At 39.1% G+C, this 22,792-nt stretch overlaps 1 protein-coding gene across 1 annotated transcript; it reads left to right on the forward strand.

Annotated features, from left to right (window-relative positions):
• The first annotated feature begins 2 nt into the window (after positions 1–2).
• Positions 3–21,937, forward strand: ginm1 (glycoprotein integral membrane 1). The gene is made up of 8 exons (XM_062043291.1): positions 3–159; positions 4,734–4,796; positions 4,877–4,976; positions 5,054–5,208; positions 5,600–5,759; positions 5,816–6,030; positions 16,515–16,678; positions 17,398–21,937. The coding sequence occupies exons 1-8, from the start codon at positions 85–87 to the stop codon at positions 17,510–17,512; spliced, it is 1,047 nt and encodes a 348-aa protein (XP_061899275.1). The 5' UTR covers positions 3–84; the 3' UTR covers positions 17,513–21,937.
• The last annotated feature ends 855 nt before the right edge of the window (positions 21,938–22,792 follow it).

Consider the following 22,792-nt stretch of genomic DNA (forward strand, 5'->3'; position numbering starts at 1 on the left):
ATTCTCCGCGCTTGCGCAGTTGCGACGGTGTCAATGTGCGTAGCTTGGTACTGTGCGGCGAACTGAGCTGACTCCGAGTTAAAAATGGCAATATCAGCCGTTTTTGTTAACTTTCTACTTTTTGTCTTAGTCACGCTGACAGAGTCATCGCTGACCACGGTAAGACTCACTTTTTCAACGCCGCCGTACGTCACTGACGTCACAGTTAGCTTAGCGACTCGCGGCCGGTGCTAAAAATATCTGCTTTAAATGTGTGAATGTTTTCGTCCTGCCGTCAAAACAATAGCTATTAAGACATCTGCGTCAGTCTTAAAGGGGAACAATGTCGATTTTTTTGTATCCTGATGAAAGACAAGAACACGTGTTTTTCTTTTTTGTGTGCATTCTAACTAGTAAATAAACGCTAGCAAAAGTCAGCTGACAATGGAGGTAATGGAATTCTCTCTATTCCGCCAATAAAGCGCCCTAATAAACAACCAAAAGCCCACATCATCGTTTTATGTACATGCTGTAAGTATAAATGTCATCTAGTAACAGGCACATTCACAATCTAATATTTATGTATATTGTTCATTTTAAGCATATGGTGGCTTAATAATCTCACAGACGCATCACGTTTGCTTCTTCCTTCAACAACACTACCACTACTTTGGCAGACTTCATGAGAGAAAACAACAACTACTTAAATATCTATTTTATGTGCTTTATGTTTGTGGTTTAGGGTACTTTTGTGGCAATGTGTGAATATTTTCGCCCTGCGGTCAAAAAAATATTCAAACGGAAGCTATTAAGACAACTGCGTCAGTCTTAAAGGGGAGCTGCACTTTTTGTCGATTTTTTTTGCTAATCATTCTTCCTCCTGATGAAAGACAAGACGATGTTTTTCTTTTTTGTGCATTCTAACTAGTAAATAAACGCTAGCAAAAGTCAGCTAACAATGGAGGTAATGGAATTCTCTATATTCCGCCAATAAAGCGCCCTAATAAACAACCAAAAGCCCACATCATCGTTTTATTTACATGCTGTAAGTATATATGTCATCTAGTAACAGGCACATTCACAATCTAATATTTATGTATATTGTTCATTTTAAGCATATGGTGGCTTAATAATCTCACAGACACATCACAACGTTTGCTTCTTCCTTCAACAACACTACTACTACTTGTGGCAGACTTCATGAGGGAAAACGACTACTTAAATATCTATTTTATTTGCTTTATTTTTGTGGCTTAGGGTATTTTTGTGGCAACGTGTGAATATTTTTGTCCTACGGTCAAAACAATAGCTATTAAGACATCTGCGTCAGTCTTAAAGGGCAGCTGCACTTTTTGTCGATTTTTTTTTGCCAATCATTCTTTATCCTGATAAAGACAAGAAGATGTTTTTCTTTTTTGTGCATTCTAACTAGTAAATAAACGCTAACAAAAGTCAGCTAACAATTTGACATACACTACCCTTCAAAAGTTTGGGGTCACATTGAAATGTCCTTATTTTTGAAGGAAAAGCACTGTACTTTTCAATGAAGATAACTTTAAACTAGTCTTAACTTGAAAGAAATACACTCTATACATTGCTAGTGTGGTAAATGACTATTGTAGCTGCAAATGTCTGGTCTTTGGTGCAATATCTACATAGGTGTATAGAGGCCCATTTCCAGCAACTATCACTCCAGTGTTCTAATGGTACAATGTGTTTGCTCATTGGCTCAGAGGGCTAATTGATGATTAGAAAACCCTTGTGCAATCATGTTCACACATCTGAAAACACTTTAGCTCGTTACAGAAGCTACAAAACTGACCTTCCTTTGAGCAGATTGAGTTTCTGGAGCATCACATTTGTGGGGTCAATTAAACGCTCAAAATGGCCAGAAAAAGAGAACTTTCATCTGAAACTCGACAGTCTATTCTTGTTCTTAGAAATTAAGGCTATTCCACTAAATTGTTTGGGTGACCCCAAACTTTTGAACGGGAGTGTATATGAAATACTTTTAAGGCTTGAGAGGGTGAAAACCAGCGTAATGTTCCTCTTGGTGTATGCCTCACAACAGCTTAAAGGGCAATTGATTGGCAGATCAGCTGGCAAAGCAGACAATAATTCTGGAGCAGCTCAGAGATGTACCTCCCAGTAAGACGGTGGCAAAATCATTATTAATCAAAGGAAGTCTTTTGTGGCAATCTCATTGGGACATGAGAACAACTGGAAGTCTCTAACATGCAATACAGTAGGAGCGGGATGAACTGTAAGGGGAAGCACAAAAGAGGAAGGAATCATATCATGCATTAGATTAGGACACACCAGACTGAATAAGACATTGCCCCTAATAAGTAATGATAACATAGGAACAGCTGGCATACTTTTATATTATTACCAGTTATTAAAACATTTAGAATAGATTAGAACGCCTTTTATTGTCACTATACACAGGTACAATGAGATTCAAAGCAACCCCAGTATCAGTGCGACAGTCTACAAATATTGCAAAACATCGGAAGGAAAGGAAAGAAAAATAGTGCAAAAGGAGGTAAAGTGCACAGTCCAGTCCTGAGAACCAATGTTCAGAATGTGTTGTTTAAATATTAAATATTATACTATATACATATACCGTATTTTTCGGAGTATAAGTCGCTCCGGAGTATAAGACGCACCGGCCGAAAATGCATAATAAAGAAGGGAAAAAACATATATAAGTCGCACTGGAGTATAAGTCGCATTTTTTGGGGAAATGTATTTGATAAAAGCCAACAGCAAGAATAAATATTTGAAAGGCAATTTAAAATGTCTAAAGAATAGTGAACAACAGGCTGAATAAGTGTACGTTATATGAGGCATAAATAACCAACTGCTATGTTAACGTAACATATTATGGTAAGAGTCATTCAAATAACTATAACACATAGAACATGTTTACCAAACAATCTGTCACTCCTAATCGCTAAATCCCATGAAATCTTATACGTCTAGTCTCTTACGTCAATGACATCAATAATATTATACGATATTTTACGCCAATGTGTTAATCATTTCACACATAAGTCGCTCCTGAGTATAAGTCGCACCCCCGGCCAAACTATGAAAAAAAACTGCGACTTATAGTCTGAAAAATACGGTATGCAGAAGCATATATTTGAGCTTTTTCCTCACTACATACCAAACAAGATGATGTGACAGCTGCAATGAGGTAGAGTCAGTGGAACATGTGGGAAATACAATAGATACAGCAGAAAACTAAGAGAGGAAGTTAGAAGACATGGACAGAAGAAGGTTACTCTCAAAGGTGTTCTAAGCAGCAACCAGAAAGTGTTTGTGAAGATTCTAGAAGGAATAGAATTTAGTATGGGAAGGTAGGTATGGATGGATGGATGGATGGGTGGGAGGGAGCTCTGGTTCACACTCCAATACAATAGTTGGTGGGAATGCACCTTTAACGTTGAAGTTTTGAAAGAAAAAAAACAATTTATTTGAACAATTTTATAAATGGGTCATTTTGGGTCCCTGCATTCACCTAATGCAGGGGTCACCAACGCGGTGCCCGCGGGCACCAGGTAGCCCGTAAGGACCAGATGAGTAGCCCGCTGGCCTGTTCTAAAAATAGCTCAAATAGCAGCACTTACCAGTGAGCTGCCTCTATTTTTTAAATTGTATTTATTTACTAGCAAGCTGGTCTCGCTTTGCCCGACATTTTTAATTCTAAGAGAGACAAAACTCAAATAGAATTTGAAAATCCAAGAAAATATTTGAAAGACTTGGTCTTCACTTGTTTAAATAAATTCATTATTTTTTTTACTTTGCTTCTTATAACTTTCAGAAAGACAATTTTAGAGAAAACATACAACCTTAAAAATGATTTTAGGATTTTTAAACACATATACCTTTTTACCTTTTAAATTCCTTCCTCTTCTTTCCTGACAATTTAAATCAATGTTCAAGTAAATGTATTGTTTTTATTGTAAAGAATAATACATTAATTTTAATTTAATTCTTAATTTTAGCTTCTGTTTTTTCGACGAAGAATATTTGTGAAATATTTCTTCAAACTTATTATGATTCAAATTCAAAATAATTATTCTGGCAAATCTACAAAATGTGTAGAATCAAATTTAAATCTTGTTTCAAAGTCTTTTGAATTTCTTTTAAAAATATTGTCCTGGAAAATCTAGAAGAAATAATGATTTGTCTTTGTTAGAAATATAGCTTGGATTTTAACCTATTTAAAACATGTCATCAAAATTCTAAAATTAATCTTAATCAGGAAAAATTACTAATGATGTTCCATAAATTATTTTTTTTATTTTTTCAAAAAGATTCGAATTAGCTAGTTTTTCTCTTCTTTTTTTCAGTTGAATTTTGAATTTTAAAGAGTCGAAATTGAAGATAAACTATGTTTCAAAATTTAATTGTCATTTTTTTCGTGTTTTCTCCTCTTTTAAACCGTTCAATTAAGTGTAAATATCATTAATTATTAATAATAACATAGAGTTAAAGGTAAATTGAGCAAATTGGCTATTTCTGGCAATTTATTGAAGTGTGTATCAAACTGGTAGCCCTTCGCATTAATCACTACCCAAGAAGTAGCTCTTGCTTTCAAAAAGGTTGGTGACCCCTGACCTAATGTTACTTATATTTGTTTCTTTTCCTGTTAATGGCACTTAGTGATTTCATGAAATAAATAACACTGGCAAATTCCTGGCTATATTTCCCTCTTTGTATTGATATGACTCTGTTAATTGTAGGAAAATATCCTGATTAACGTGATAGCCGGGTCGCCAGATACACAGGAGCCTTACAATTTGCAGGTATGGTATATCCTCCTTTGTGATTCTCTTAGATAAGAAACATCTGGAAAAGTTTAAAGCTGTTATTGTTATTTTTTTAGATCAATTTAAACATATCAGTGAACAAGGAGCAAGTATTGGTAAACAATATCCCCGTTGAGCTATCAGCGGTGACCAGATTAAACTGTCAAGCCCTTTTCTGTGAGTTAACTTTGCACCAGAAATGATGCTTTTTCCCCCCGATCATAATGCTAATAATGCAAATGACTCTCTTTCAGTGGCCAGCACAAATGGAAGCAGCGAGTATGGGGCTGGGGACCTGCTTTCTACTGTCACCAGGGTGATGGTGACCCAGAACCAGCTGTACAGTGACGCAGAAAAAGTGGTGGCTCTGCAGGTGTTCAGTGAAGTCGTGGAGTTGGAGGGCAGAAAGGTGAACACCACACAAACATACCTTTGTACGCACACTAGCACCTTTTGGGTGCGCTCACATTTAGAAGTATGGCAAAAATATGCAGGTCAAGCAAAATGGGGAGTCACCATCTTGGCCAAGGCAATGCTGCGTTTGTTTATAATGGTCCATGAGATGATGTACATGCAGTAATCCAGATCACAAATGGATTAATTGTGGAGCCCTAGTATTAATTGTATTGTAAGTATCTATTTATTCATTCTGGACATGTTAAAAAAGAGGAGAAAGAAAGCCACAACAATGAGTAAAAAAAGAAAATGACAACATAGTGATGTTTCGAACATGTTTACATTCTAACACGTCCGAAAAGGAGTAGGAAGAAGCAGAGCTTAACGTTGTTTGTGTTGTGCAGGTGCAGCAGCCTGATATGTGTGAGGTGAAAATACTGCTGAGTCCAGACTTCCAGACGCTGGCCCAGTACACCAACACTTACCCCATGGGACACAGTGACATCTTCAGGCTGTCCAGAGAGCACGACGTGGTGGTCACACGTCCCGCCAACCATCAGAAAGGTGGGCTCCTACCTGCGTCGCAGCATGAACATGTCATGATATGTTTCCATCGGCAGAGGAGCAAATGATGTCCCAGACCACCAGCCAGTACGCTCTCAAACACTCGGAGACCACGCAAGAAGAAATCGCGGCGCCGGGGAAACTCCCGGAGACGCCGCTGCGCATGGACCCTGATGTCCTGCGTGATGCCAGCTATGAAGACGCAGAAGACCTGGGACAACCTGAGCAGGCGCCAGTGGAGACTTCGCCCAGAGAATTTCTCTCCTATTCGGTGAGCAAGTGACTTCCAGTATTGATCAAAACACTTGTAAATGTTGAATAATAATTAGAGATGTCCGATAATATCGGCCTGCCGATATTATCGGCCGATATATGTGTTAAAATGTAATATCGGAAATTATCGGTATCGTTTTTTTTATTATGGGTATCGTTTTTTTTTTTCTTTTTTTTTTTTTCATTAAATCCACATAAAAAACACAAGATACACTTACAATTAGTGCACCAACCCAAAAAACCTCCCTCCCCCCATTTACACTCATTCACACAAAAGGGTTGTTTCTTTCTGTTATTAATATTCTGCTTCCTACATTATATATCAATATATATCAATACAGTCTGCAAGGGATACAGTCCGTAAGCACACATGATTGTGCGTGCTGCTGCTCCACTAATAGTACTAACCTTTAACAGTTAATTTTACTAATTTTCATTCATTACTAGTTTCTATGTAACTGTTTTTATATTGTTGTACTTTCTTTTTTATTCAAGAAAATGTTTTTAATTTATTTATCTTATTTTACAAATTTTAAAAAAAAGTACCTTATCTTCACCATACCTGGTTGTCCAAATTAGGCATAATAATGTGTTAATTCCACGACTGCATATATCGGTTGATATCGGTATCGGTTGATATCGGTAATTAAAGAGTTGGACAATATCGGAATATCGGATATCGGCAAAAAGCCATTATCGGACATCCCTAATAATAATAATAGATTTTATTTGTAAAAGCACTTTACATTGAGCAAACAACCTCAAAGTGCTACAGTGCATTTAAAATAACAAAAATAAATAAAAAAAACAACAACGCTAAAACCACAAATAGCTGCCCCCAACAAGTAAAATAAATAGTAAAAACAATAAAAACTAGAACAACCTAATAGCTAGAACTAGCCGACATATATCTAAAAAAAAAGGCTTTTTTAAAAAGAAGGGTTTTTAAGCCTTTTTTAAAAGCATCCACAGTCTGTGGTGCCCTCAGGTGGTCGGGGAGAGCGTTCCACAGACTGGGAGCGTTTAACCTTTACCTTTATTGAAGACACTTAAAGGCCTACTGAAATTTTTTTTTTTTATTTAAACGGGAATAGCAGATCCATTCTATGTGTCATACTTGATCATTTCGCGATATTGCCATATTTTTGCTGAAAGGATTTAGTAGAGAACATCGACGATAAAGTTCGCGACTTTTGCTCGCTGATAAAAAAAAAGCCTTGCCTGTAGCGGAAGTAGCGTGACGTCACAGGAGCTAGTATTCCTCACAATTCCCCGTTGTTTACAATGGAGCGAGAGAGATTCGGACCGAGAAAGTGACGATTACCCCATTAATTTGAGCGAGGATGAAAGATTCGTAGATGAGGAACGTTACAGTAAAGGACTTGAGAGGCAGTGATGGACGTATCTTTTTTCGCTCTGACCGTAACTTAGGTACAAGCTGGCTCATTGGATTCCACACTCTCTCCTTTTTCTATTGTGGATCACAGATTTGTATTTTAAACCACCTGGGATACTATATCCTCTTGAAAATGAGAGTCCAGAACGTGAAATGGATATTCAGTGCCTTTTATCTCCACGACAATACATCGGCGAAATGCTTTAGCTACGAGCTAACGTGATAGCATCGTGCTTTAACTGCATATAGAAACAAAAGAAATAAACCCCTGACTGGAAGTATAGATAGAAAATCAACAATACTATTAAACCGTGGACATGTAAATACACGGTTAATGCTTTCCAGGCTGGCGAAGGTTAACAATGCTGTGCTAACGACGCCATTGAAGCTAACTTAGCAACCGGACTGCACAGAGCTATGCTAAAAACATTAGCTCTCCACCTACGCCAGCCAGCCCTCATTTGCTCATCAACACCCGTGCTCACCTGCGTTCCAGCGATCGGCAGAAGGACGAAGGACTTCACCCGATGCGTTTGGCGGCCCGGAGACGTAGGAAGTCAAGGTGAGGTCGGCGGCTAGCGCGGCTAGCGCTCCAACAAAGTCCTCCTGGTTGTGTTGCTGTAGTCCGCTGCTAATACACCGATCCCACCTACAACTGTCTTATTTGCAGCCTTCATTGTTCATTAAAAAAATTGCAAAAGATGTCCAGAATACTGTGGAATTATGAAATGAAAACAGAGCTTTTTGTATAGGATTCTACGGGGTACCATAACTTCCGTTACTCGGACTTCGTCACGCGCATACGTCATCATACCGCGACGTTTCAGCCGGATATTTCCCGGGAATTTTAAAATGTCACTTTATAAGTTAACCCGGCTGTATTGGCATGTGTTGCAATGTTAAGATTTCATCATTGATATATAAACTATCAGACTGCGTGGTTGCTAGTAGTGGCTTTCAGTAGGCCTTTAACAGCCATCAAGTTAGCCGGTGCATCACAGGACATTATTTGCCATGATTTCAAATGTTATTTCTAGAAATGTCCCCAGTTTTCAGAGCTGTTTACACATTGACTTGACAGCATAATCTTAATGAATAATGCATGAATATTTACATTTTGTCTGTTCTATTTTAAAAATACTACAATGAAAAAAATATATATTGAAATACGACGATCTTGTTTAAAAAATCTGCAACATGGCAAGGATACTTCATTCAAGAATTGCAAGTTGAATAATGCTTGTTTTTCAGAATAAAATATGTATTTGTATCTTTAACATCCTGCTAATTTCTAGACATAGAAATCCTAATTTAGGATGTCTTATACAACCTTTATTTAACCAGATAAGAAACCCATTGAGATTAAGTTAAGTTAAAGTAGCAATGATAGTCACACACACACTAGGTGTGGTGAAATTTGTCCTCTGCATTTGACCCATCCCCTTGTTCACCCCCTGGGAGGTGAGGGGAGCAGTGGGCAGCAGCAGTGGCCGCGCCCGGGAATCATTTTTGGTGATTTAAGCCCCAATTCCAAGCCTTGATGCTGAGTGCCAAGCAGGGAGGTAATGGCTCCCATTTTTATAGTCTTTGGTATGATCAAGATCTCTTCCACAAGGGTGACCTGGCCAAGAGGTCAACAGCACATGTCACAGAGCACTTTCAGAAAAGTAATACGTTAAGACACACATTTTAAAATGCATACAAGAGAACTGTAGAACAATAAAGATTTTAAAAACACATGCACTTTGCAAACTGTGTTATCAAGTGACATCAACAGTTAATTGAAGTGTTTGTTTCTTCAAATCTCCTCTTTGTATCTTATATTTTGTCAGCACTACTGTTGATGATGTCATTACAAATGTCACACTACCACCATTTTGGTAGAACATCAACAATATTGTTTTGTTTTACATCCTTAAAGGGGCACTGCACTTTTTGGGGAATTTTCTCTATCATTCACAATCCTAACGTGAAACAACAACACGTATGTCTTTCTTTTTTTTTATGCATTCTAAGTCGTAAAATGCAGCTAGTACGAGGTGGCTTACAGTGCAGCTCATTTTGCCCATAAAACCCTATTAAAAAAACACTCCAAAAGCGCCAACAATACTCTATTTGCATTTGATGACCTGAATATTAACCAAGTACCGTATTTCCTTGAATTGGCGCCGGGAATATAGTATTCGCCTGCCTAGAATTACAGCCGGGTCAAACTCGTTTCGCAAAATAATTAGCGCATGCTTGGCACTTCCGCCGGGTCAAATATGAGTCATTAAATGACTCCCGCCTCCAGGTGGTAGAGGGCGCTAGTGATCCTTCTTGCGACTACCAGTACTGCAGGAGACAGGTACTGCAGAAGAAGACAACAAGCAGCAAGCATGCAGCAATTGTTTGCTTGCACTTTTAACATGGAGGATTACATATCTAAAATAAAACCGTTTTCTAAACTGGACTTTCAATCGAAGCAGGAGGTAATAATTAGAGGAATATCTCCAGAGACTTTTAAAATTGAAGAAAGATGAGAAAGACTGCCTTTGATCAGAAGCAGCTGCACATGGACCCATCTACAAGTAAAGGTAAGATCATAATAACCTTTTTTTTTTATTAAATGTGTTTTTAATGATAAGGTATGCGCCGGAGTGAGAAGAGGTTTTAAAATAATTAGAGCATGCTTGCTCATTCCGCATGGTTTTGGTAACCGCAGGAGTGAGAAGAGGTTTTAAATTAATTAGCGCCCCTGCGGCTATTCAAGGAAATACGGTATTAGCAATATTGTTATTATAAGCGCTGATGCCGACAAACTACTTTTAGTGGCGCATTGTTCTAACTAGCTTATGCTGTTATATCCACATCATCAGCCGGAAAGCTGCTGCATGGCTTCTGAGCTGGTGAAAGTTCGGTGTAGATTATAAATCCCGCCTGCAAAGTAGAAGGATGTGGCCATAAACCAAGAAGTTTGACATCCAACTTCGACCAAAAGAAAGACGCTCGCTTGCAGCACTGTTTGTTTTGTTGTTGTTTTTTACCTGCGTGAAGTTTAATCATCAAAACGGGAATATATGAACATCCCATCTGTTATAATACCAGTGAGAACAGACATTGTACAGTAAGAGATTATTTTAATATGTTTGTAGTTTGTATTTCTTGTTTAGCTCTTAGCAATACTGCTAAATTGAAGGCATCAGACGCACCATCAATATCTCAAGTAAAAAAGTTGGATCACCACCCCATTTAGGCAAAAGTAACACAGCAATGATGGCAAGCTTTAATGCCATAGACTCTAAAACTCTAGTGGAAACGGTGACAGCTCTAAAGTCATCCACCTGCTGCCTTGATGTTTTACCTACCAACTTCTTTAAGAATGTTTTTGACTGCCTATCAACAGACATCTTGCAAATAGTTAATAATTCTATTAAATCGGGCAATTTCCCGAAGGCTTTCAAAACTGCAGTCATTAAACCTCTTCTAAAAAAGCAGAGCCTAGATGCCTCTGTTATCAACAACTACAGACCAATTTCAAATCTACCATTCATAAGTAAAATAATTGAGAAAGTTGTCCTCCAACAACTAAATCACTTCTTGGCTTCTACTGGCTGCCACAACAACTTCCAGTCAGGATTTCGACCTCTTCATAGCACAGAGACGGCCCTTCTTAAAGTTATAAATGACATCCGTCTAAACACAGACTCTGGCAAAACTTCAGTATTAATGCTTTTGGACCTCAGTGCTGCATTTGACACTGTCGACCACTCAATACTTTTGGACAGGTTGGAAAACTGGGTGGGGATCTCAGGCACAGAGCAATCGGATTTAACAAAACCTCTTGGAGCTGGATGCAGTCTTACTTGGAGGGGAGGGAGCAGGTGGTAGAGGTGAACGGCACCGTGTCCCCCCCCCTCTCGGTGAACTGTGGAGTCCCCCAAGGCAGTATATTGGGACCTTTACTGTTCCTAATATACATAAACGACATGTCATCGGCATGTGACTGTGAATTGTTTTTGTTTGCGGATGACTCTGCCCTGCTGGTATCCGGCAAGGACAAGTCACAGGTGGAGAAAATCCTCAGTGCTGAGCTCTGTAGAACTTGCACCTGGCTCGCTGACAACAAGCTATCCATCCACTTGGGTAAAACAGAATCCATCCTGTTTGGGTCCCACATCAAACTTAAGAGAGTCAATCACTTCACCATAAAAGTAGGGGACAGTGTCATCACCAGGAAAGATGAGGTCACCTACCTAGGTTCCATTCTAGAGGCTAACCTTTCCTGTGATAAAATGGCAACCAAGGTAATCAAAAAGGTTAACCAACGAACGAGATTTCTCTACAGAATTTCCTCTCTGGTCAACAAAAGCACCTTGAGGATTCTGGCGGGAACTCTCGTTCAACCCTTTTTCGATTACGCATGCACCTCCTGGTACCCTAGCACCTCCAAAACCCTCAAATCTAAACTCCAAACATCTCAGAACAAACTAGTCAGGTTACTTCTAGACCTCCACCCCAGATCCCACCTCACTCCTACCCACTTCTCTAAAGTGGGCTGGCTCAAGGTGGAGGACAGAGTTAAACAACTTGCACTGAGCCTAGTCTATAAAATCCGCTACACCTCCCTGATACCGAAGTACATGTCAAACTACTTCCTTAACGTAAATGACCGCCATAACCACAACACCAGGGGGTGCTCCACTAACCACGTTAAACCCAGATTCCGAACTAACAAAGGTCTTAACTCATTCTCTTTCTATGCCACATCAATGTGGAATGCGCTCCCAACAGGTATAAAAGAAAGGGCATCTCTATCCTCCTTCAAAACCGCTATAAAAGTTCACCTCCAGGCAGCTACAACCCTAAACTAACACCCTCCCCGGATTGCTAATAATCAAATGTAAACAATCAAATGCAGATTCTTTTTCTTATGCCTTCTGATCTCTCTCTCTCTCTCTCTCTCTCTCTCTCTCTCTATGTCCACTACTTGATGTCCATATCCCACCCACCCCCCCCCCCCCCACCCCACCCCACCTCCACACTCCTGATTGTAAATAATGTAAATAATTCAATGTGATTATCTTGTGTGATGACTGTATTATGATGATAGTATATATGATAGTATATATCTGTATCATGAATCAATTTAAGTGGACCCCGACTTAAACAAGTTGAAAAACTTATTCGGGTGTTACCATTTAGTGGTCAATTGTACGGAATATGTACTTCACTGTGCAACCTACTAATAAAAGTCTCAATCAATCAATCAAAAATCAATCAGTTTTAAGCTGGTTCAAGTCATATCTACAAGATAGGAACTATTTTGTTTCCATTGGTGACTTTGTATCAGAACCAACCAACGTAACGTGTGGAGTCCCCCAAGGTTCAATCTTGGGGCCGACTTTATTTAACATCTATATGCTCCCACTAGGACAAATCATGCAAAATAATAACATTGACCATCATTGCTATGCCGATGACACCCAAATCTATGTAGCGCTATCACCAAATGACTATCGCCCCATAGATCTTCTGTGCCAGTGCATTGAGCAAGTCAAACACTGGATGTGCCAAAATTTCCTACAACTAAATGAAGATAAAACTGAGATAATTGTTTTTGGTGCTAAAAAAGAAAGGTTTAAAGTCATCCAACACCTTCAATCACTGTCCCTGAAAACCTCAAATAAAGCCAGAAATCTTGGGGTTATTTTAGATTCTGATTTACATTTCGACAGTCACATCAAATCAGTAACAAAATCGGCCTACTATCACCTCAAAAATGTAAAAAGACTTAGAGGGCTCATGTCAGCTCAAGACTTAGAAAAACTTGTACATGCCTTTATTACCAGTAGGCTAGACTATTGTAATGGTCTCCTTGCAGGTCTTCCCAAAAAAAGTGTCAGGCAGCTACAGCTTGTTCAGAACGCTGCTGCTAGAGTTCTAACAAAGACCAAAAAATGTGAGCACATTACAGCAATTCTTAAATCCTTACATTGGCTCCCTGTACATCAGAGAATAGATTTCAAAATCCTCCTGCTCACATATAAATCACTACATGGTCTAGGGCCCAAGTATATCACTGATATGCTCCCACTATATACGCCCTCTAGATCACTAAGATCTTCTGAGAGCAATCTGTTAGCGGTTCCAAGAGTAAACTCAAATCAAGGGAGATCATCATTCAGTCACTATGCAACACATAGCTGGAATAAACTTCCTGAAGATGTCAGACTCTCCCCAACTCTCACTACTTTTAAAACTAGACTGAAGACTTTTATGTTCACCTTAGCTTTCAGCTAAATCTTTTAATCTTTTAACTTTTAACGTCTGCACTGTTTTTATTTTTATTGTCTGCATTTTAATTTTGCTTTTATTTTCTTTCATTTCACTTTGTTGTCTGTGAAGCACTTTGAGTCTGCCTTGTGTATGAAAAGCGCTATACAAATAAAGTTGCCTTGCCTACATGATGCTACTGATGGTGTAAGTGTAGAGAATGGTGCAGATTCCGAGGTGTGGGTATGGAACACCACAACTTTAGTCTACACAAATTATTCAACTATTCACTTTCATTTTGTTTGTTTTTTCTGACAAATGACAAAGTTTGCAAAGGTGTGGAAAGTTTCCGGTAAATTCCCGGAAACTTTCTGGAAATTTACCACGGGAAGTTTGGAAATATTGACCAATTTTTTGATTATTCAAAGTTGAACACCATTAATGGGAATATATGGGAATTAATGGGGAATTACAATAATTATATTTATTTATTTATTCTTGTAAAAGACTAATGCAATGCCACACACAGATATAAATAGTCAGCTAAACAATTGGAGTAGTCTTTAACAATATTTGACTGATGGACAAATGAATAGAAATAGGCTAGATCAGGGGTCGGCAACCTTTACCACTCAAAGAGCCATTTTGGAAAGTTTCACAAATTAAAGAAAACAATGGGAGCCACAAACATTTTTTGATAATTTAAAATGAAAAACACCGCATACAAAGCTTAAATTGCTTTGTGCTATGTTAACCAGGGGTCTCTGACACACGCACCGGCACGCATCTTAATAGTTGGGACGGTATAGCTCGGTTGGTAGAGCGGCCGTGCCAGCAACTTGAGGGTTGCAGGTTCGATCCCCGCTTCCGCCATCCTAGTCACTGCCGTTGTGTCCTTGGGCAAGACACTTTACCCACCTGCTCCCAGTGCCACCCACACTGGTTTAAATGTAACTTAGATATTGGGTTTCACAATGTAAAGCGCTTTGAGTCACTTGAGAAAAAGCGCTATATAAATGTAATTCACTTCACACTTCACTAATGTTAGCGCGGCCCGCGACTTTTAATTGAATGGTGCTTGATAGCGTCTTTCTTGCCAACCCTCTCAATTTTCCGGGAGACTACCAAATTTCAGGACGTGCTGGCACTGCTTTTAGCGCCCTCTACAGCTTGCCCAAACAGCGTACCTGCTTGGCCACATGTTGAATGCAGCTTATGCTTGCTCACGTAAGTGCCAGCAAGGCATACTTGTTCAACAGCCACACAGCTTACACTGACGGTAGCCGTACAAAAGCAACTTTAACACTGTTACGTTACAAATATGCGCCACACTTTGAACCCACACCAAAAAAGAATGACAAACACATTTCTGGAGAACATCTGCACTGTAACACAACATAAACACAACACAACAAATACCCAGAATCCCATGCAGCCCTAACTCTTCCGCTCAACCGACGCACGGAGGGGGGGGGGGGGGGGGGGGGGGTTGATGTGTGGGGGGGTTTGGTGGTAGCGGGGGTGTATAATGTAGACCGGAAGAGTTAGGGCTGCATGGGATTCTGGGTATTTGTTGTGTTGTGTTACGGTGCGGATGTTCTCCAGAAATGTGTTTGTCATTCTTTTTTGGTGTGGGTTCACAGTGTGGCGCATATTTGTAACGTAACAGTGTTAAAGTTGTTTTATAAGGCCACCGTCAGTGTAAGCTGTGTGGCTGTTGAGGAAGTATGCCTTGCTGTCGCCTACGTGTGCAAGTAAAAGCAACATATAACATGTGTTCGGGCTGGCATGCTGTTTGTAAATGCTATAGAGGACAATTAATGCAGTGCCATTAGGGCACACCCTTGATTAAGTAATTAGAGTAAAAATAGGATAATATTTGCCCTGGGATATTTCTAGGAGAGGCAGTCTCCTGGGAAAATCGGGGGGGTCGTTAAGTATACTGGGAAAACCGGGTGGGTCGGCAAGTATGCAGCTGAGCCGCATCAGAGTGGTCAAAGAGCCGCATGCGGCTCCGGAGCCGCGGGTTGCCGACCCCTGGGCTGGATGAATAAATGAACAGTCAATCAGCATGCTAAATCAAACTATAAGCTACATTCTGGTATGACAACAGAATGGCTAGCAGAACAGAAGGCAGAGGAAACTACACCTTTTCATTTAGTATTTGCTACTTGAACTTTACACATCACAAAAAAGGTCAATTCCCATCGCTAACGTTGTTAGCATAAATGAATGGGATTTAACATAGAGAAAATTAGCATCACGGGTAACGGAGAAATATTTTGGGTTCATTATGAGACTGTGGCGGTACATAAACCTAGCTAGCTAGAGATATTGGCCCCAAAATCTTTGAACAAGTACAGGAACAGCTAGTCTGCTGGAGTAGTCTACAGTAACAAGCAATTACACCACTATTACACTTAAATATCAAATATATTTACCCCAGTAATATCATCAACACATACCAGTCCTTGGGTTTTAAATGCTAGTGTGGCCTCAATAGTCCTGCTGTAGTGTGTAGCATGCTGGGAATTATCTGGGCATGTGATGGAGGAATGCACAGTGCAGGGTTGAAATTCTACTGAATTTGCATTAAATCAGGTTGCTTTAGCTAACAATCCTGCTGCAAGATGTAGCATGTTGCATTCAATGTTTATTCCCATTAGTGTCCCATATATTCCCATGGAAAGCTTCCAACTTTGAATATTCCCGGAATTTTGCAACCCTACAAAAGACCAAAACGTGTTTCTTGTGCTTGTTCTGCTGAATGTTTCTTGGCATGAGGAGTGTGATTTGTACACGGTTGTAAGAATGATGTCCATGTGTGTCAGGCCATGTGTCGCTGGGTGGATGACTTCCGGGAGCGTCTGCGACACTTCTGTGCCCAGTCACTGCCCCTCTTCTTCCTGGTCATGTGTGTGGTGGTCATCGGCGTGGTGGGCTCGGCCGTCATCGTCAAGATACTGGACTTGTTCTTGCCCGCCTGCGAACCCAGGTAAGCACTCCTCCGGGTGATTCAGGCTGGCATTGTTCTTGCCCGCCTGTGAACCCAGGTAAGCACTCCTCCTGGTGATTCAGGCTGGCATTGTTCTTGCCCGCCTGTGAACCCAGGTAAGCATTCCTCCAGGTGATTCAGGCTGGCATTGTTCTTGCCCGCCTGTGAACCCAGGTAAGCATTCCTCCGGGTGATTCAGGCTGGCATTGTTCTTGCCCGCCTGTGAACCCAGGTAAGCATTCCTCCGGGTGATTCAGGCTGGCATTGTTCTTGCCCGGCTGTGAACCCAGGTAAGCATTCCTCCGGGTGATTCAGGCTGGCATTGTTCTTGCCTGCCTGTGAACCCAGGTAAGCATTCCTCCGGGTGATTCAGGCTGGCATTGTTCTTGCCCGCCTGTGAACCCAGGTAAGCATTCCTCCGGGTGATTCAGGCTGGCATTGTTCTTGCCCGCCTGTGAACCCAGGTAAGCATTCCTCCGGGTGATTCAGGCTGGCATTGTTCTTGCCCGCCTGTGAACCCAGGTAAGCATTCCTCCGGGTGATTCAGGCTGGCATTGTTCCTGCCCGCCTGTGAATCCAGGTAAGCACTCCTCCTGGTGATTCAGGCTGGCATTGTTCCTGCCCGCCTGTGAACCCAGGTAAGCATTCCTCCGGGTGATTCAGGCTGGCATTGTTCTTCCATGTTTCAACTGAAGGATGTTTTGTTGCACTCTCTTCAGGCCCATGTTTCAACTGAAGGATGTGAGTCTGGTGCCAGAGAAGGAGGAGGAGGAGGAGAAGCACACGCTCCTGGACAACGTGGACTTGGAAGACCAGGACCAGAGGAAGCCTTGAGGGAAGACTTGCTTTTTTTGTTGTCTTGTTAGGCAGAAGTGAAATGTTTATTTTGTACAGTTCCTGTGACTGAACACCAACTCTCAGCCTTGTGAAGACTCCATGTGCTTTATATCCTCATGTATTCACCACACCACACAATCACAACCTCATGTATTCACCACACAATCACAACCTCATGTATTCACCACACCACACAATCACAACCTCATGTATTCACCACACAATCACCACAAAATCACAACCGCGCTTTACTCTTTTCCATCTTCACTGTTTATTGCTGCTGTCCAACTCCTTTAAATCCCTTTACACTATTTTCCAGACTATAAGACACTATTTTTTACGCTTTGACCCCTGCGGCTTAGAAAACAGTGCGGCTCATTTATGTATTTTTCTTCAATAACGGCCTTAGTGTTATGTAATGGACAACATTTTCGCTGAAAAGCTGTGTTGTTGTTTGTGCTGTGGCGCCATCTCTTGGACGAGTTCACTCACTGCACGTGGCGCAGGTTGAAAATGTATTTCCTGTTTCGTTCCTTGAACCAAAAGTATGCCGTAGCATTTCTGCTCGAAAGGATTCTTCACTCACACTTTGAGCAACAATTGTAAGTTTTACAATATAACTAAAACTGTTCATACATACTAAAGTGTTCCATGTGTGTAGGAGTCTTTTCATGCATATTTGTGTGTGCTATTGTAATATAATCAAGCTAGCAACGTTAGCATTAGCTAATATGCTAACACTTTTACGAGTGTCTGTGTTAGTATTATTAACTTCCAATGTATTGTTTTGTAAATTCACCAAAACGTCGGCGTGGAGTTATTGGGTCTGTTTAGCTGATTGGAGAGCTAGCTTGCGCAGCTAGTTGGCTTCTGTTTTGTTTGATCAGCCGTTTTACTGTCGTGTTGCAGACACTGCTTGGAAACTATTAAGGTATGTAAATAAACACTCAGAAAACCTTTGGTACCGATATACTGTATATCTGCGGCTAATATACTGTATGTAAATATATTTATTCCTTCAAAAATGTGTCTTGAATGGCCCGGAAAATATGGTATGTCAACATTTAATAATAATAATAATACATTTTATTTAGTATAGCGCTTTTCAGAGCACTCAAAGACGCTTTACAGGATAAAAAATTAAAAATATAAAACAGTTTAAAGTAATAATATAAAATACATTTGTGGTAGTATTGTAATAATAATAATAATAATATTAGATTTTATTTGTAAAAACACTTTACATTGAGCAAACAACCTCCAAAGTGCTACAGTGCATTTAAAAAAACAAACAAAAACAAAACAAATTAAAAAACAACGCTAAAACCACAAATAGCTGCCCCCAACAAGTAAAATAAATAGTAAAAATAAAATAAAAACTATAACAGCCTAATAGCTAGAACTAACACATATATCTAAAAAAAATAGGCTCTTTTTTTTTTAAAGAAGGGTTTTTAAGCCTTTTTTAAAAGCATCCACAGTCTGTGGTGCCCTCAGGTGGTCAGGGAGAGCGTTCCACAGACTATGAAAGCCCGGTCTCCCATAGTTCTGAGCTTTGTCCTCAAAGGTTGGAGGAGGTTAGCCTAACTAGTAAGGCGGAATTAAAATGTGCACACAGTGACTTCCTGTTCAGTGCAAAGGAGGCTTCAAAATAAAAGCATGGTGGTATAAACTTGCATTCTACCATAGCTACTAACACAATTCAAAATCTTCCTAAGTTTATGTTTCTGATGAACAGAAGGCAGATGTGTGACATGACATGTAGATGAAGGCATTCATGGTCATCACATGTGTACATGACATGTAGTTGAAGGCATGCATGTCATCACATGTGTACATGACATGTAGTTGAAGGCATTCATGTCATCACATGTGTACATGACATGTAGTTGAAGGCATTCATACAAGTATAAGCATTTACATCATTGTATTTATTCAACTGTACTAATGTAAATGATGCACGTGACTCATTTATCAATGAAAGTGATTTCAAACTGAATTGTTTAAGACTCCCAGTCATTTAAATGATGCAAGTAACTTATTGTGTTTCATCAAAAGTGTCGTTAAAAACTGAAATGTTGGGCAGCACTAATAAACAATGAAGTCATTGTGATTCATCAACATTCATGAGTGTAATTAAGTCTTTTCCAATCAATCAGCAGCACTTATTTGAATGATGCAGGCAGATTTGTTGTGATCAATACACATTCAGAAGTGTGATAAATGTCATTTGAAGTTGTATTATCATGTAAACAACATGTAGACAAATTAACATGCAAGCAATGGCAGCTTTTTTGTTATGTTGACAACCACTTATGTTGACATGAGTCAGCGGTTTTTTGTTATGTTGATGTGACAGTCCTTCACTGTCGTGCGGGTTCCATGGACCACCAAGGATTGACACCACCGCGAGCAGGTTTGACAATTTTATAGAAAAAAAAATTGTTGGCAAAATGCATGTTTAAAAAATCAGTTTGAATATTTTTTTTACACTGAATTTTGTATACACTGAAATTTAAGTGTTTAAAAAAATGTTCTGTTTCAAAAAGTAAGACTCACTTCCTGTAAATGAAGACTGAAGTATGGATGTTAATGTGTGTCTTTTATTATGAAAGTGTTTTTGACACTGAATTTATGTAACTGAAATGTTTGCGTTTGAATTTTGTGAACTGAATTTTGTTTTTTTTACATCAAATTATGCCGACAATTTCTTTGAAAAAAAAAAATTCAGAGTAAATAATTTCACTATATCAAAATTCAGTGTAAAAAAGTGTAAAACATTTCAGTGTAAAAAAAATTCTGTTTCAAAAAGCAAGACTCATTTCCTGTAAATGAAGACTGAAGTATGGATGTTAATGTGTGTCTTTTATTATGAAAGTGTTTTTTGACACTGAATTTATTTTTGCCTTTGAATTTTGTGAACTGATTTTTTTTTTTTTTTTTACATCAAATTATGACGAAAATTTCTGTGTAAAAAAAAAAAAAGTTAGGTTTCAGTGCTAAAAAAATTCCGTGTTGAAAAAGCAAGACTCACTTCCTGTAAATGAAGACTGAAGTATGCATGTTAATGTGTGTCTTTTATTATGAAAGTGTTTTTTGACACTGAATTTATGTAACTCAATTTTTTGCATTTGAATTTTGTGAACTGAATTTTCTTTTTTTACATCAAATTATGACCATTTTTTTAAAAAAAAATTCTGAGTAAAAAATTTCAGTGTATAAAAATTCAGTGTCAAAATATGTTCTGTTTCAAAAAGTAAGACTCACTTCCTGTAAATGAAGACTGAAGTATGGATGTTAATGTGTGTCTTTTATTATGAAAGTGTTTTTTGACACTGAATTTATGTAACTCAATTTTGGGTGTTTGAATTTTGTCAACTTAATTTATTTTACATCAAATCATGCATTCATTTTTTCTTAGAAAACCAAATTCTGTGTAAAAGTGTGTGTAAAAAAAGTAAAAAATTCAGTGCTGAAAAAATGAATTGTCGAAAAATATTCTGCTTGAAAAAGCAACTCACTTCCGGTTAATGAAGCCTAAAGCAAGCGTCTCACAATCAGCCAATGAGGTGTCAAGTTTGATGTCACGTGACACAGCATAAAAAGGCGGGTAAGTGGGCGTCATAAAACACCACCACGTGCCTTCAAACCTGACACCTCATTGGCTGCTTCAGTCTTCATCTACCGGAAGTGAGTCTTGCGTTTTGAAGCGGAACATTTTAATACACTAAATTATAAAACACACATTTTGCTGACACTTTTTCAATTAAATTGTCAGCATAATTTCATGTGAAAATAAATTCAGTTCACAAAATTCGAACGCAAAAAAAAGAGTGGCATAAAATCAGTGTCAACAAACGCTTTCATACGACGCCCAGAATGTAAATACTTTTTTTTTTTTTAAAGAATACGCGAATTATGGATGCGCCGATATAAATGATCTTAAAAAAGGATACAAAAAACCCCCCTACTAAAATTCATCTCTTAGTTATTAAACGTATTTATAATACAGTGTTTAAAGAATCCGAGTTAGTTGTGTGACTGCACTTCCTGCTGGACAATGTGAGACAGCGCCCTCTGCCGGATGTTTTGCCACACAACGCTTTTCTTCTACCTCTGCGCCAACAAAGCACTTCCTCTTGAAGTTGCCTTCCAAATAATATTTCATGAGGTGGCCAGTGAGAGTACTCGTCTAAATAATTCATTATTGACAGACATGTTTCTATGCGTCACCATAAAAGACACAAGTTCTCCCTCCCTGCATGTGAATCGCACCACATAAAAGTGTGAAACTGCTTCAACTTGCTACTTTTTGTACCGCATGATGTAAATATGCATTTGTGCTGCTGTCATTTCTTGACTACTACGACTACGCTTTCACATTTCTCCCTTCTTTTGGCTGACAATACAAATAAACAAACAAATGGCCGCCATTTGTAAGTTGTCCTGCTTTTATTTTGAAGGTCACTTAGCAGCGAACAGGAAGTCACTGCATGTTTTGATTCGGGGTGACGATAAACTAAACAAGTCAGGGTCGATATCGGCTTGCATGTCAGATCTGTGATACAGGCTAGCAGCCCTGCAACATGTTCGACACTGGAGTCGATTCGTTGAAAACTAAGCGACGAAAAACGTGTCAAGTAACTTTTTTTTTCTAAAACTTTGACATATTTCAACAGCTACAAGACCACTCCAGAGATGTAACATTTTTATATCAGTAGAATAATTAAAATGAGGTAATCATTCATAACATGTCACGCCAATTTTCTTCCCAACACAAAAACCTTCCTAACCCCCATTTACTTCCGGGGTCATTTCCGTTTACGTCAGTTCCTCTTACTTACGTCATTTCCTCTCACGTCATTGCCGGCGATCGATAAATCCAAATCTCCTGAAAATGGCGGTGTCACTGGATGATATTCGTCTTTATCTGTCCCAGGGGACTTAATTCAGACGTTTTGTTAACGCTGTATTATAAAAAAGAGTCAAACGAAGTGGTATCGATCGCTGTCAATGACGTAAGAGGAACTGACGTAAGCGGAAATGACCCCGGAAGTAAATGGGGGTTAGGAAGGTTTTTGTGATCGGAAGAAAATTGGCGTGACACATCCTTCTTTTTGGAACAAAACCGACATGCTCAAAAAAAGTTGTTAGAAGTAAGTCATGATTTATTTTTAAACAGCTTCAAAACATTTAGAAGTTTCAGATCTATCCATAGATATTCATTTTGTAGGATGTTTATAATGTTGCCTTTAATGGCACTTATTTGTGCTGAAA

This window comes from Entelurus aequoreus, linkage group LG03 (assembly GCF_033978785.1).
Source record: "Entelurus aequoreus isolate RoL-2023_Sb linkage group LG03, RoL_Eaeq_v1.1, whole genome shotgun sequence".
Taxonomy (NCBI): Eukaryota; Metazoa; Chordata; class Actinopteri; order Syngnathiformes; family Syngnathidae; genus Entelurus; species Entelurus aequoreus.